This window comes from Physcomitrium patens, chromosome 21, assembly GCF_059467195.1.
Source record: "Physcomitrium patens ecotype Gransden chromosome 21, ASM5946719v1, whole genome shotgun sequence".
In the NCBI taxonomy this organism is placed as follows: Eukaryota; Viridiplantae; Streptophyta; class Bryopsida; order Funariales; family Funariaceae; genus Physcomitrium; species Physcomitrium patens.
In genome coordinates, this window is record NC_143430.1 from 7,313,868 (window position 1) to 7,328,054 (window position 14,187).

General features: G+C 36.9%; 2 protein-coding genes across 5 annotated transcripts; one reads left to right on the forward strand and one right to left on the reverse strand.

Moving 5' to 3' along the window:
- Window positions 1-1,156: 1,156 nt before the first annotated feature.
- On the forward strand, window positions 1,157-2,650 carry LOC141044708 (cytochrome b-c1 complex subunit 9, mitochondrial-like). 4 transcript variants are annotated; one of them, XR_012216375.2, is made up of 4 exons: window positions 1,157-1,409; window positions 1,910-1,957; window positions 2,155-2,247; window positions 2,502-2,650. XR_012216375.2 is itself a non-coding variant. In XM_073529956.2 (4 exons), exons 1-3 carry the CDS (start codon window positions 1,299-1,301, stop codon window positions 2,222-2,224), a joined length of 213 nt encoding a protein of 70 aa, XP_073386057.1. In that variant the 5' UTR covers window positions 1,157-1,298; the 3' UTR covers window positions 2,225-2,247; window positions 2,502-2,650. The 4 variants fall into 4 exon arrangements, 3 of the variants coding, with proteins under 3 accessions (XP_073386057.1, XP_073386056.1, XP_073386058.1); XM_073529956.2 differs by having other exon boundaries at window positions 2,171-2,247; XM_073529955.2 differs by lacking the exon at window positions 2,502-2,650 and having other exon boundaries at window positions 2,171-2,417.
- A 1,950-nt stretch (window positions 2,651-4,600) lies between these two features.
- Window positions 4,601-7,578, reverse strand: LOC112273940 (cytochrome P450 709B3). Its single transcript, XM_024503018.3, has 5 exons — window positions 6,720-7,578; window positions 6,382-6,608; window positions 5,983-6,236; window positions 5,498-5,882; window positions 4,601-5,388 (listed from the first exon to the last, which is right to left on the reverse strand). The coding sequence occupies exons 1-5, from the start codon at window positions 7,048-7,050 to the stop codon at window positions 4,942-4,944; spliced, it is 1,644 nt and encodes a 547-aa protein (XP_024358786.1). The 5' UTR covers window positions 7,051-7,578; the 3' UTR covers window positions 4,601-4,941.
- Window positions 7,579-14,187: the final 6,609 nt, after the last annotated feature.

A 14,187-nucleotide genomic window follows, 5' to 3' on the forward strand; every position in this document is an offset into this window, starting at 1 on the left:
ACACTTTTGCATACAAGCTTTGACATGTAGTTTGAATTTTATTTATAATTATTCTTGCCATAACTTACTAAATTCTGCGCTTCCTAGTTTCGGCAATGCAGGTAGCTCTTTACAATTCCATCACTGAATTCCGAAATGCTCGAACTGTAAAGTTGTGAGGCATGGCATGTGTTGATAACTATTCCTTTCTTTAATCACCATGTAATAAATTCATACAATGGCACATTCGGCGTGATCAGAGCTGCTTTCCCTTGTTTTGATGCTAAGAAGAATGTGTAAGTTTCAAGCAAATCATTCAATACAGCATTGATCTGTTGTTGCTTTCTGCTTCAACTTAAACTGTGATCTGGGGCTATCTGTTATCAACCAACCTAGTTTGGTCACTGATTACTTTGTTACCCTGCGCAATTGGTTTTACTAAATGCATTGATAAAAGTGGTACGTGATGCCCACTGTTCCTTCAAAAGATACTTCAGATAATTGCGAATCCCATAGCCGTCCTCACTAACTGGTTGAATCTCTATCTCGATTCAGTACCTTTCACTGGCAACCAATTCAGTTGGTAGAGTTGGAGCTTCAATGCGACAGCTCTCCAGATCTTTTAACTTCGACCTCAATCAAGACGCTCACTCGACCTTCGTAATGTACATGAAAAACATGACCACGAACTCCGATCTCATGAATATTGACGAACACAAAGAAGGGATTGGTCAAGTAACACTACCAAGCACTGCGCCTACTCTCCTAATTCATGTAACTCTCTAATCTTTCTCATCAAAATAAGGCACCTTATAATCAAAACTAAAGAGAACCCACTATTTTCTCTCTTCTATGCATGAATTATTGCAGAGCAGGCTCACCTAACATTTCTGTGAAGCACAACGGCTCACTGTCAAAGCTGAGCAAACCGCTATTACTAAGCATGTGGGGGGTTTGCCATATATCCAAACGGAATGCTGGCGCTACACTTGATCACTCCAGACAACAACCAGCCAAATCATTTGGGCGCTCAATTGGGTGAATGTATTGAGCGCGAAAGCATGGACGTCTGAACCTCACTAATTGAATTAGAGAATGGTGAATCGACCAGATTGAGATGGGTAGTTGCCCTTTCCAGCTAACCGTCTCATAACATCTCTCTGGCCTGCTCTCCTTGGATTTCCACATTTTCACGATACTAGACCACTTCATAGACCAAACGCGGTTACTGATTCTTCCGAGTTTACTTGCATTTCCCACATCCATCCTGCTAGGTTTATCATAGCGAGCGTGTTGCACTTATCTTGTAGCTGTCAGGCATGGGGCGATTTCAGAGTGAGTCTGTGGCAGAGCAGATATATCGTGCCTTCACTCGAAAGAACTCTGTCTATGTCTCAGTGATCATGATTGGCGCCATCGTCGGAGAAAGGGTAAAGATCTCAACATTCAGCTGGACAGAATTTCTACAGTTGATCTTGGCCATTATAAAATCCTCCGTCCTGTCAGTGATTCGTCTTTGGAGCGTCTCTGAGCATTACAATCGGAACCACATAAGGATGTTTGTAGAAAACTGAGTCGCCATGTTCTGCAATATGGAATCGGCGTGTGCTCCGGGTCGTTGTTCATCTCAGACAGGCGTAAAACATGTCACATGAGGTTTGACCCAATCTTTACCTCTAGGCTGATTTTCGGGTCAAGGCACTTGAGCTTTGCATTGCATTAGTCTCCGTGTTCATGACATTCTACAGAAGATGTGCATGTGACGAAGTCATGGCCAACAAATATCTCAGAAGCCTCTGTCATTGAAAATGGATCTGCCCGGGCTTCGAGATTAGCATGACTGCGGGCTGCTCATCTTTAGGAAACGCCAACTTTCAGAAGCATACACGCGGAATTGTAACCGTTTGGTTGGGAGTACTCGTGGATGCAGGTGGTGTCAGGTTTCGTAGATGGGTGTTGGGCTTCGCACAATCAAGGAGTAAGTCTCATTCCGTGGCATAGTCAGGGTTTCATTCTGAGAACACGTAGTTTTTTGTGGCATGCCATACGCCTCAGGCTGTGGATTCAGTCAAGAAACCTTGCTCTGCTTTGTTTTGTTAATGGTGCAAATCTTCTCACATCTGCGACTGGAAACCACTCGATGATTCTGTGTTGTTTACATTTTTTTTGTGGTAGTGCTTACAATGTGCAGAAATTTTACAAAGACATTCCTAATTTAGGATCTCTAGCCGAAGAGGAAGAATGAAGATGACATGGTCCTTGATCATGGTTTAGTTCACTCTCATAATCAAAAAAGCGACTAAAGTTCAGCTTGCTTTTTAATATGCTTGCCTCTTATTGATGCTTGTCCATTATTTTCCTTAAAAGAAATCAGCATTTGATGGAGGATCATGAAACATTTGAAAAGAAAAGGGATGAATTAACTTGCACTCAAACAACTGTCGATTAGAATAGATAATTCCATGGTGACCAAGACCCAGCAGATGTGATGCTTAGTCTGACTGTTTGTGTTAGCAATGCAGAAATCTTTACTGCAGACAAATGCAAAATAATGGCACTAAAACTGCAAGGATTGGAGCAAGAAGCAACATGTTTCGTTAACGTCATGGTGTCTAAACTACGTATGAGTAAGTTATGTATGTTTTTATTCTAATTTTACTTTATTTCAGCAGATGGAATACTTGTCCCAGCTGTATTCAGAAGAAACTGGTCATGTAATGTTTATGCCTATATTTTGTGATTTTTTGGGCAAGGGTTAGTGCTGATGGGTAGTGTGTGTGGGTAGGTTCTATTTGAGATCATAGTTTTCTTAATTTATTTTTAAATATGTTTAAACGTGATATTTTCCTACTAATAAATAGTTTTAGAATTTTCTACTATTTTATTCTTCCTATTAAAAGTGTATTTGTACATGTCAATCCTTCCAGTGAATATTTTGATTTTAATCTTACATAACAACTATGTATTAGAAGTTTGGATAGTGTTTTTTATTTTTATTTTTCAAGAAATTGTATTTGTACACTTTTATCTTTTTTACTTTTTTACTTTTATTTTTTTGCTGAATATGGTAAATGTTTTCGATATAGCACTGGATCTAAACAAAATTGATATTATTGTAAATAAAAAATATATGTAATTTAAATTAATATACTAAATAACTTTGTTCTTATTTTGTGAAGATGGAAAAAAATAGCAATAAAACTGCAAGTCACATGCACTAAATTTAATAAATGATTGATTTTTGTTAATTTCATAAAATTTTGGACAATTGTTTTATGTTTCAACAAGATACAAAATTAAATAATAAAAAAAAAATGATATTTAAAGTGAATTATTAATGCTATATCTCCAATTGATATTGCTATGTAGACAACTAGCTAATAATATGCCATTTACTTTTGTACATTTTTTCCTTTCTTTGCTTTAGGAAAGTATGGTAATTGTGAGGGAGACAATGAATATTTTGTGAAGACATAAATTATGAGATATTTTTTTTAAATAAAATATTTTCCAAAAAAAATAAGTCATTTAAAAAAAAATTGGTTTCTAAAAACGCAAAAGAACTTATTTTGTAATTTATTCTATTTTTGGGTCAATATTGGGATTAAATATAGGATTGCCAAATGTGTCCTAAGCATAGAAGCAAGGTTTTTTTGTCAATTTAAGTAGTGTGGAACATAGCAATATCAATTGAAGATATAGTATTGGTAATTCTTTATTTAAATTAGAACTATAAAGTAATATATATATATATATATATATATATATATTTGCAGATAATTTTAAAATTTTAATAAAATAAGTCACAAATTTATTATTATAGTTTATTTTTCTTTAATGTAATTAATTTGTAACTTTTGTAAATTTATAAATTCTAATACACTTCTTGTTTAAATTTAAAAAGAAGTTTATGTGAAGGTTCTTAATATTATAAAGTTTTTATTTTTTATTTTTATTTTTTTTGTTACCAAAACACACATTTTGATAATTATAAGAAAAACATAAAGAGTTTTTATGTTTTGACCAACCTTATTTAGGACCATTACAATTTCTTTAGAAGATACTTTGCAAAAACACTTTCAACAATAGTTGATAATAATGGTTTAATATACATCTCTGCACTATACAAGCATAATATCATTTCTCATGTTACAATCCATAAAGTTTTATAAGATCTTTTTCAATTTCTTCTTTTTTCTTGCACAAATTTATCTATGAATTCTCATCTCACAACTCTAACCAACTTCTCTTTAATATTTTAGTTACATAAAAGTATATGTACATATAGATTAAATCTTGTGTATTATTCTACCAAAAAATATTGCAAATCTCACCACTTGTAGAAAATTAAAATATTTTTATTCACAAAATACAATCACAAAAAATAATATAAACAAAAGCAACGTTTCACACTACCAATTTTTTTCACCAAGCAAGTATATAGGTGTACATTATTATTCATCTTCACCTAATTCTTCATCGACATCCAATTAAGTTAACGCACAAGAAACAAACACAAGCCATGAAATGACAAAGAAATGATTTTAAAACTAGGCACCAATGAACAAGCAACAGAGCACAGATATATTTTCCCATTACCTAGCAAAACAAAACTCACAAATGAAACAAAGAAAAAGGAGACAAGTGTATACAAAAACATACTTAAATATACACAAATATATACCCAGTTTCGAAGACTGCTCAGAAGACCACACCCTACTAAATGCATCATGAAGAAGCATACGCTGGAAGCAAAACCAGCGATAGATCATGAGATTCACAGCGTTGACAGAAGCACCGCTCTTGAGCTCAATTGTGTGAATGAGTGTGTCAGTATGTGTCTGTGAGTGTGTCTGTGTGTTTGTGCACAGCAGATCCAAAGTTGCTTGCAAACTTGGTGCTCTCATCAAAGTGAGTGAAGAAGCTTTCAAAGGGTGTGGTGAAGGCAGCGACACTGCGAGTTCAGTGCTCAAGCTTAGATGCTTGTCTGCTACTGAAGATAAGCTTCATGCCATACTTGGGTCTTGTTAACAAGCTTGAATAAGGGTGGTGCTTGTAATGCGGCGACACCGAGAGCCGAAAGCGCCGAAGCACCATAGCAACCACCAGTTTGAGCTCCATTAAAGCGAATTCTTTGCCTATGCACATCTTGGGCCCCATGCTGAACGGCAGAAACGCACGTGGGTGTTTGCAAGCTTTCGAGACACCGTGCTCGAATCTGTCGGGCTTGAACTTGTGGGCATCATCTCCCCAAATCTCAGGGTCTTGGTTGTATGATACTATGGGGATTTCCACTGTGAGCCCTTTCGGAATGAACAATTCGTTGATTTGCATATCCTTTGTGGCTACCTTGGAGACGGAGATGACGGCCGGGAACAACCGCATGGTTTCGTTCACTATCATCCCCACCTGCGCTTTGAACGATGTCATGGTAAGTAAATGCATTGTGCACTTCACACTGAATGCAAAATAGAACGTGGAGGGTGGATCTTATTGGAAGGAAATCCAGTGAGCTTACAATTTTCAGTCGATTGAGTGTGGTGGAGTCATATGCTTCCGTTTCGCCAACCTCCTCGAGAACCTCTTGTCGAGCCCGATCCTGCCATTCAGGATACCTCGCAAGCTGCAGGAGTGTGAAGGTAAGCACAGTTGCGACTGTGTCTTGCCCCGCAAAGAAGAAGAGCTTCGCGTTATTGAAAACAGAAGCAAGGTTGAATTCGGTAGCTGTCTCATCTGTGGAATTGGATGCAGCTGCTAGCATTATCCCGAGAAGATCATTACCGTAAGACGCCGTGTCTCCTCGCTCCGCTGCTTTCCGCCGCTCTGTGATGAGCTCGTGAAGCGAACTATCGATTGTAGATCTCAACCGCGCCATAGTGACGTTCGTTTGTGTAGGAAGATACCTGCAGAATTCTTTTCGTAAGCATTCATTCCACAGCGCAGTCGAGCAAGTTGCTTCAATTTCAGTAACCGTTCAGAAAGCGTGGATGGTGAGCTAATTACGTGAATCCTGGAATCCAGTACCACCCGCTGTGTAAATTTTGAAAGAGAAGGTTGACGTATTCCCTCTGCGTCTGATATATCTCCTTCGCCTTTTCGTGATCAGTTCCGAACGCCGTGTGGGCGATGATGTTGCCAGAAATTGTATGCAAATCCTCCTCCAAGTTGAACTCAGCTGTGCCACCTGCTCTAGCCACCTCCTCTTCCCAGCTCTTCAACACCGGCTCCGCGCCTTTCACCATGCCCTCTACCATGCCCTGCCAGTGCCACCAGTTCTAACCAATTACACACACACGCACACTCTCACACGCAACTCAATGTTCAGAAGCAAATTTCAGTGCTCAGCTATGACACGACCATGTACGATGAAGAGGATATCTGGAATGATGATGTGCGAGTTACCTTTAAGGGGTCGTGGTAAAAGAAGGGATTGAGTGTGCGTCGCTCAATAGCCCATTTCTCACCTGTTAAGTTATCCAAGCCCATGCCAACAAAATTCGATAACATTTTGATATCTTGAGGGTGCCTCTGGAAAAACTCATATTGCGACAAAAGGACCTCTTTGGCAAGACCTGGATCTTTCGAAACCAGTTTTGCGTGCGGTCCTCGCCAGTACAGGAATCGTTTTCCTGTGCAGAGATCCAAAATAATGTTAAAACCCATTCAATTGTCCCTCATTCAACGAATTCCAAAATGAGGCCATAACCAGCCTATATGAATCGTACAATGTGCAAACTCACCGAATTTGGGAAAATACATGTGAAAATGAGGGCTGACGGTCCGCATCGAGTCGTGGTCTTCATCAAGAGGCAAAGACTCAGGAACCGACTTGACATACGCGTTCAATTCAGCCGTGGTGCCAAAGATCGGGTGGAAAGGGGGTCCTTCAATCCCTTGCTTCGCCATGATGCGCCCTATGCTCAGCGGATCATACAAGTACGTTTTCACCAACGAAAACACAACTCTCACGATCGCACTAGCAACAAAAGCAAGTAACACCACCCCAAGTGCGTTTCTCACATCCTCCGGAATTGCCAAGGCCGCAAAACGAACCCATTGTGTGAACACCATATCGCCAGGCACCGCAACAGCACATGAACACGCTGCAGTATGGGGAATCAGAATCCCGCCCTACTCTGCCAACCCTCTGCACCGCTCAGAAAGCGAACTATCACAAAAAAAACCTTCGTAATGACAAGTTTTTCATGGTGCTGTCTCCGAGGTTCCAGCTCCGAAGTCGAGCCCACAACTGAACAGGAAACTGACGATAACAGATCCAAGACTGTGACGTGAAGCAGGAGTCAGCATGATAGGAATAGAAAGTGGGAATTATCTGATTCTGTGGGATGCGAGGATGCTACGTTTAGTAGTGCGACGCTGCTGTAGCGTCATGGATTCTGCATCACCACCACCACCACATTGCCTGGCTAGCACACCAGAAAGCAAGCAAACCCAGCTTCGACATCGTGGCCATGGATCCCAATTCACTGGCTTCACCATCCCCAGCTTCGTCTTCTCCTTCGCTCTGCGTGCGGCTCGCCTCGCGGCAGCTGGCGCACGCGGCTCACGAAATAATGTGCTTCGCTCATAACATTCCCCAGTTTTCCTTCTAGTTTTGTTTCTTTCTTTTCGCTTTAATGCACAAGATGCACAGTTCACGATATTTAACACATATTTGTATCCACCTTTTCATTATTTAAAGGTGAAGACAAATATGGATAGGTGCATTTGTCAAGTCATTTTTAATATATCTTTTATGAAAATGTGAATACAAATGTACTTGATTTCTTTTGTGTTCACTTGTATTCTTTTTGTATACTTTCGTATTTGACAAGTGCACTTGTATTCTTTTTTATATTTTTTTGTATGAAATTATTTTGACATGTGCATTTGTATTTATCAGGTATTTCAAGATTGGTGTTCTGTCAAAACATTTTTATATCTTTTAGTTATTTTGAAAGACTATTGTTAATTTCTTTTTAAAAAATAATCAACTTATTCTATGATTTTTTGAAAATAATTACTTGTGTTTTTGAAATAAATATAAATAAATAAAAATTGGTAGAAGTAAGTAGAAATATAAGTTGGTCAATAATACATTTTTTTGATTAAAAAATATCAAAAAAACTTCATATAAATAGAAGTTGGTTCAATAAGTATCTTGAGATATGCCATGCAATGCAATAAATCTTATGAACCATGCAATATTAAATAAGTATCCTTAAATATGCCATGCATTGTGTATGCAATAAGCCTAAAATTGTATGATTAACTTATCATATAATAACATTAAACAAACTTAGACTACAAGTACACTACAAATTGCTATACAAACACCAATTATATCAATACACACATTGAAGGTCTCTAATTGCCTACTCTAGACTCCTTCTTGTCTTAATATAGATCCTAGTCCTCTCCTCCCCTTCTTCTTTATCTTAGTGCAAGTCTTGGATTTCCTCCCCAACTTCCTACTCTTGTTGATGGGACAAAGAATAAAAGAAGGTTGTTTGGAATCAATACTAGGACAAAGAAGAAGGAATCTAAAGTAGCCAATTAGAGGCCTTTGGTATATATATAGCAATTTGAGGTGTTCTTGTAGCTTGAGCCTATTAAATATTAATATATTTTTATGACCATTTTTAATCACTTTTAATATAAAGAAGTTATAAATAATATCTCTTAAAGACAAAATTTGTTAATCTATAATTCTTACAAATGCTAGTTTTATTTTAATTTTATTGATGATGCTTTGTAAATTTAGTGAATCTATTGTTTAAAAAAAATACTTTTAAAATCTTATTAGATTAATATAAGATTAAAGATTTTAAATTTTAGATTATAGACAAGGTTTAGATGATAATATAAGAATATTATAAGATGATATTGTAAAAAAAACTATTTGCATAAAATTTATCATAATTATATTAATTATCTTTATAAATTTTTATCTTCTAATGTGATTATATTTTTGGTATTATATAAGGTTTAGATTTAGTTTTTATATTGAAAAATATTAATTAGAATACATTTCATTGTTTTATAACTAGATATACCAAAAAACTAAACAATGATGATATTTTATATATTACAAGAGTTTTAAATTTTATATGATAATTTACATATCTTTTATTGTTGATTTTTGAAACTTAATAAGTTATAGAAAATTATAAAAATAAAAATAAAATTGCCAACATGTATTTTTTAAAAAAATATTAATAACAAATTGTCATATCTGACTTTGAAATTAACTTTTTGGTTCAATATTCAAAAATAAAGAAAATTAGGAATTAATGTTTTTGCATCATGTTGTAATTTATATATAAAATTGGCTATTAAATTAGAAATTATTCTACTTGATATTAATTACAAGAAAGAAAAATTATAAATCATATACAAATACAAATGTTCCTTTGAAAAACTACATAATACTTTTGTCTATGTGTATATATATATACTGTGATTTTTCTATAAATACTACTAATTTGTCTAATTTTTGATATTTTATTTTATAAATGATAGAAACTAAGGTAATATATTTTTTATTTAGCAAATTTATAATAAACCTAACTTATAATATCAATGTTAGATAATTATATAGTTTAAATTTAATAATAGGTTTTATTTAGTTGATAAATTTTCAAATTTTAGATCTTATACGATTAAATTTCTTTAAAAAAAATTAAAAGACGTTCTTATGTTTTATATTAAACAATAAAATTATTCAAAAAATCCTTTAAAACTAGTTAATACTATTGCTAATTATATTATTGAATAGAATTAATTAATTAATTTTTTTGCATTTAAGTTCGCATATGTTATCTTCTATTTTTATTAATTTTTTCATAAATATAAGTTTTTTGATGTAGTAAAAATTCTTATAGAATGTATATATATAATTTCTTAGTTTTTAAATTTATTTAAATAAATACTCACTTATTTTTAAAAAATCAAACTCTTAAATTATGTTTGTTAGAAATAAATTTATACAAACTTATTAAATGACAAATAATACACACATAGTTAGAAATAATAATAATAATAATAATAATAATAATTAACATTGAAAATAGGTTTATTTCTAAAATAACAAAGAATCAATATGACTTTTGTCACATACAAAGAAATTAATAAGTTTTAAATCAAAATTAGAAAGATTAAATATGGCCATCATATATGGCCTCAATCCACAAATATATATATATATATATATATATATATATCATTAAAAAAAAGATCACATACAAGTTTTCTAAAGACTATAAGGCTTACAAAATAAGTTGTCCAATTTGTAAATCACTCTTATAATAGACATTTAAATCTAGAAGTGTTTTTAAAAGAAAATAATAATAATAATAATAATAATAATAATTTCGTAACACATTAAGAAATACTTATTGATCCAATTTGAATATTATAAATCAATCAATTTACATGAACAAATAACCAAATAAGAATTTTTTTAAATTTGTGTTAGGAAAATATCATAACACATAAGTAATAACAACCCAATTTGTTGGTTGCACACATTAGACATGGATATCATTGCATGTTTTCCTACAAATGCACGTCAAATGGCTTTTGCTGATATCCTCATTTTTCAATGGAAAATTAGTTCCTACCTGCTCAATTGCAACCTTCAAGCATAGACCTCCTTCACCGAATAGTGGCAAAGTGGATTCATCAAACATGGTTGTGGTCTCAGGTAGTGATATTCACAGCTTTCAAAACAAGATTATAGCTGGCCAGAATTGAGATTTATCTTTTGGAATTCTGAAATTGTACTTGGTTTAACTTCACACACGCATACTCAAAGATCCCACAGGCAAAACAAAGCTGCTCATGTTTTTTCGATCAAAGCAAACCGGGCGTGGTATCTTCAAATCAACTTTCTGTAATGAGAATTTCGGTAAACAAATCAACTTCGTAGAGTCATTTCATCTTCCTAACTTCTTCTGCACATTATCCAGATGGACACAAAACGATGAAAAGAGACTGCGAGAATCGGAAGGAAAACACACACCAAAATCAAACGTACTCAGGAGGTTGATTTGGTTGCTAGAACAAAGAGTTACACGGATCAAGGAACACAAACGACGGCCCTTCCATTCAGAGGAAATTCAACAACATTCCCTCAGGCAAGCTGAAAAGTTGCAACCATTGAACGCCTACCTAATTTTAATCCAAATCCTCGTTTCTATCCATTGTAGGTTTGCATGCAGCTTGTGCTAGGAATACACTAAAAGAGAAACTTGGGGTTGCCTGGTGAAACTAAGCTTATCTTCAAACCTGGTCTGAAACCGCAAAACAATAAATGTGTCCACTAGGATATCGAGTTGGCTTGCTAACAAACCTCAGAGGTAATAATCACGGCAATTATACCTGAGCCATCATTGTCTTGGTTATGGCTTCCAATCAGCATCGTTACTCGCAGAGGTTGCCAATTACTGTAAGTTGCACCGGAAGTAATAGGCCGTTGTTTAAGAATACCCAACTGTGAGAGGGTTTAGAAAGACTGAGGAACTCCTGTACCGAAGACACGCACATTCTGCGATGAACTGGCCAGCTCGTCAAAGTCTCCATTTCGGGGATCGTTACGTGCTTGGCTATTCCTGGTTATTCAGAAGAAGGCAGTGTGCCACCGCAGACGGCTAACGTACAGAAACGATGTACAATTAACCAAAGTAATTATCTTCTTATGAAGTGCAAGCAAGGGTGTGACATGTTGCCAACGCATCCTCAAACCACAGGAGCGAAAAGTTGTTCTATGCAAGGAGGATCGTCGTTGCTGCTTTACGATTTAGATACCTCGCACATCTCGCTTTGCTCCTTACACAGCTAAGATTGAGCAAGGCTCATGTGATCAAACCCCATTGTCTCCAATTTCAAAAATGGGTCCTCATCGATCTGGAACCGAAAATCGTTGACGAAAACCTTTGAACGTCCATTGCAATACTTTGCTTCACACCATGTTATCCTCAAGCAATCCCGCAAGCAAGCAACATTGTACTTTGGAGATTGCCCTATGCAGTAGAAAGCGTAAGTAAACAGTTCACTTGACAGGTGGTTTCAGTGGTATGAGGGGCGACGTCGCAGGCAAGCTTCAATTTGAAGGTAAGCCGACGAACTTCGGCACTAGTAACCTCAGCACTCGTGGCTATCGATCAGTTCCTCGAAGCCGTTACCTAGCGGTGACTCTATCTTTCACAACTACGTCAGCACACAATTCCAAAGAGTGCACCACTGGGGCTGTCTCCACACCAGGTGCTTCACGAATTGGGTGCAAGAAGACATGCTGTGGCCTCGTTCAAGGGACTTGCACGACGGCTCAAGACCACGAGAAAGAGAGAGAAAGAGAGAGAAAGAGGTCCAAGGTGCACACAAACGCTCCAGACCGACAGATTCTGAGGCAGATCACGCGCACACAATCACGCTGCGACGTCGAGATCCCTTTGCGGCATGACGCACTAGCCCACCCTCGTCACTAAGGGCTCACCAGAATCCTGAATCCTTTCTCCCTTTGGCCAGACGGGGCCCCAACCCCAAAATGTGTACATAGATATCTCACTTAGAACTGCGATTCTTGAGGCATCTCAGTGCAGCACCAGGGGCTGCAGCAACACCATTTCGAGGTCGATCATTCCAAGGTGAGAGAGCGAGGTGATCCACTTCTGTTTCCTCTTCTTCACAGTCTAGGGAGAGTGCCGTCCCCCTACTGCAGCCTTTGCTAAGTAGCCTGTGCCGCTGCTTGGGCCTTGAGATCATTTGTGGCTCTCCTCCTCGCTCACCATTCCAAGCTCTATTGCCTAGGAATTCGAAGCATATTCTGATGTTTCGCTTTTAACCCACCCCTTTTGCTTCGATGCTACGTGGCTGTTCGCCGCAACAAATTTGGATGTTTTTCGATCACTGCTTGAGTGGAGTTTTGGTCGGAGCTTGTGGAGAACAAGTCGTGTCGTTGCTATCCGGCGGCGTTGCTGTTCTTGAGAATCTCTTTGAATTATGCAATCATCGTACTCCATTTCTTGTCACGTTCTTAGAATACCACCTCCATATTTTAGGAATAATAGAACAGATTCATTTCGATGGTTATTCTGGCAATGCCTGTCGAAACAATTCAAGTTTTTGAATGAATCTTGATTGGATACAAAATTTCCTAATGCCTGACAGCATATTAGATTCCAGACCATTTATAATCTCCCAAAAGTTGTAATCATCTTCAGTGTTCTCGCGGCACTCCAAAACATTACTACACTCTAGTACCTAATTACTACTGTTTCACGATAGAAAAGACACGTCGTACACTTTTTTCGTTGTTGTGATTGCATTGCATACATGACTATTTGCGAGTATTTGTGCTTGTGGAGTTTATTGCGAAACAGTTTACCACACATTCTGACATGCATTACCTTACGAACATCATTAGCAATATGGTTCTCTTCAACGCTTTCAGGTGGTCTGGAGCCTTCACTGTACCTCTAGAAGTTCAGCATTAATCAAATCTGGGTTTCTTTTTTTTCTTTTCTTTTTTTTTTCTTTTTTAATATCAATCCCTTTCATATCGAAAAAACACACTTAGTGCCTCCAATGGCAACCGACGTCGCTATTCATTCTGGAGAAAACAGTCGACCCGTTTGGGCTATGTGTACAAATTGTTGGTTTTCACCTCAAAATGATCCAAAGAGCGTAAAGAAAAGTGCTTGTCCTCCACGACATACAGAGCAACTGCATAACATTAGAACCTTCACCGCCCAATTACTCGCTTCTAAACACTCCGACGATCAAGTCTTCTGGAGCAACCAATGCAGCACAACCCAACCCACAGAGCTAGCACTTCGAACACACTACAACACTTCACAGATGAAGAGTGTGCGCACAGTCATCTATTAACCTTCACACCAGTTACAAAAGCTGAACACGGTCAATCCATCAACCGCGATGTTGCATGACATGAAACTTAGCAAAAACCGAAAGCGCCATGTAAACAAATCGACGTAAGCTAAGTTAACCAAAGTCAACGCACCACGAAAACAGAACACTTGGAACATAGAAGACACAGAAAGCACTAAAATCCACCTTCGAAATGAGCCATCGCAGTAAAATCCTGGTTCAGAACTGAGAAAAAGGCGCTGCGAGGACAAGCCTCGAAAACTCCGCTACTATGTGAAATATTTCGGGCAGGGTTCGGCCTGCCCTGAAGGAGAAAAA

What these genes read in the sequence shown, in the direction of transcription:
- LOC141044708 (XM_073529956.2), top strand. Translation starts at nt 1,299, where the DNA reads ATGGGGCGATTTCAGAGTGAGTCTGTGGCAGAGCAGATATATCGTGCC. An exon ending in GCGCCATCGTCGGAGAAAGG is followed by an intron (nt 1,410 to 1,909) that starts GTAAAGATCTCA and finishes TCGTGGATGCAG; the next exon opens with GTGGTGTCAGGTTTCGTAGA. An exon ending in GGGCTTCGCACAATCAAGGA is followed by an intron (nt 1,958 to 2,170) that starts GTAAGTCTCATT and finishes TACAATGTGCAG; the next exon opens with AAATTTTACAAAGACATTCC.
- LOC112273940 (XM_024503018.3), bottom strand. Translation starts at nt 7,050, where the DNA reads ATGGTGTTCACACAATGGGTTCGTTTTGCGGCCTTGGCAATTCCGGAG. An exon ending in CATGTATTTTCCCAAATTCG is followed by an intron (nt 6,609 to 6,719) that starts GTGAGTTTGCAC and finishes ATCTCTGCACAG; the next exon opens with GAAAACGATTCCTGTACTGG. An exon ending in TTTACCACGACCCCTTAAAG is followed by an intron (nt 6,237 to 6,381) that starts GTAACTCGCACA and finishes TGGCACTGGCAG; the next exon opens with GGCATGGTAGAGGGCATGGT.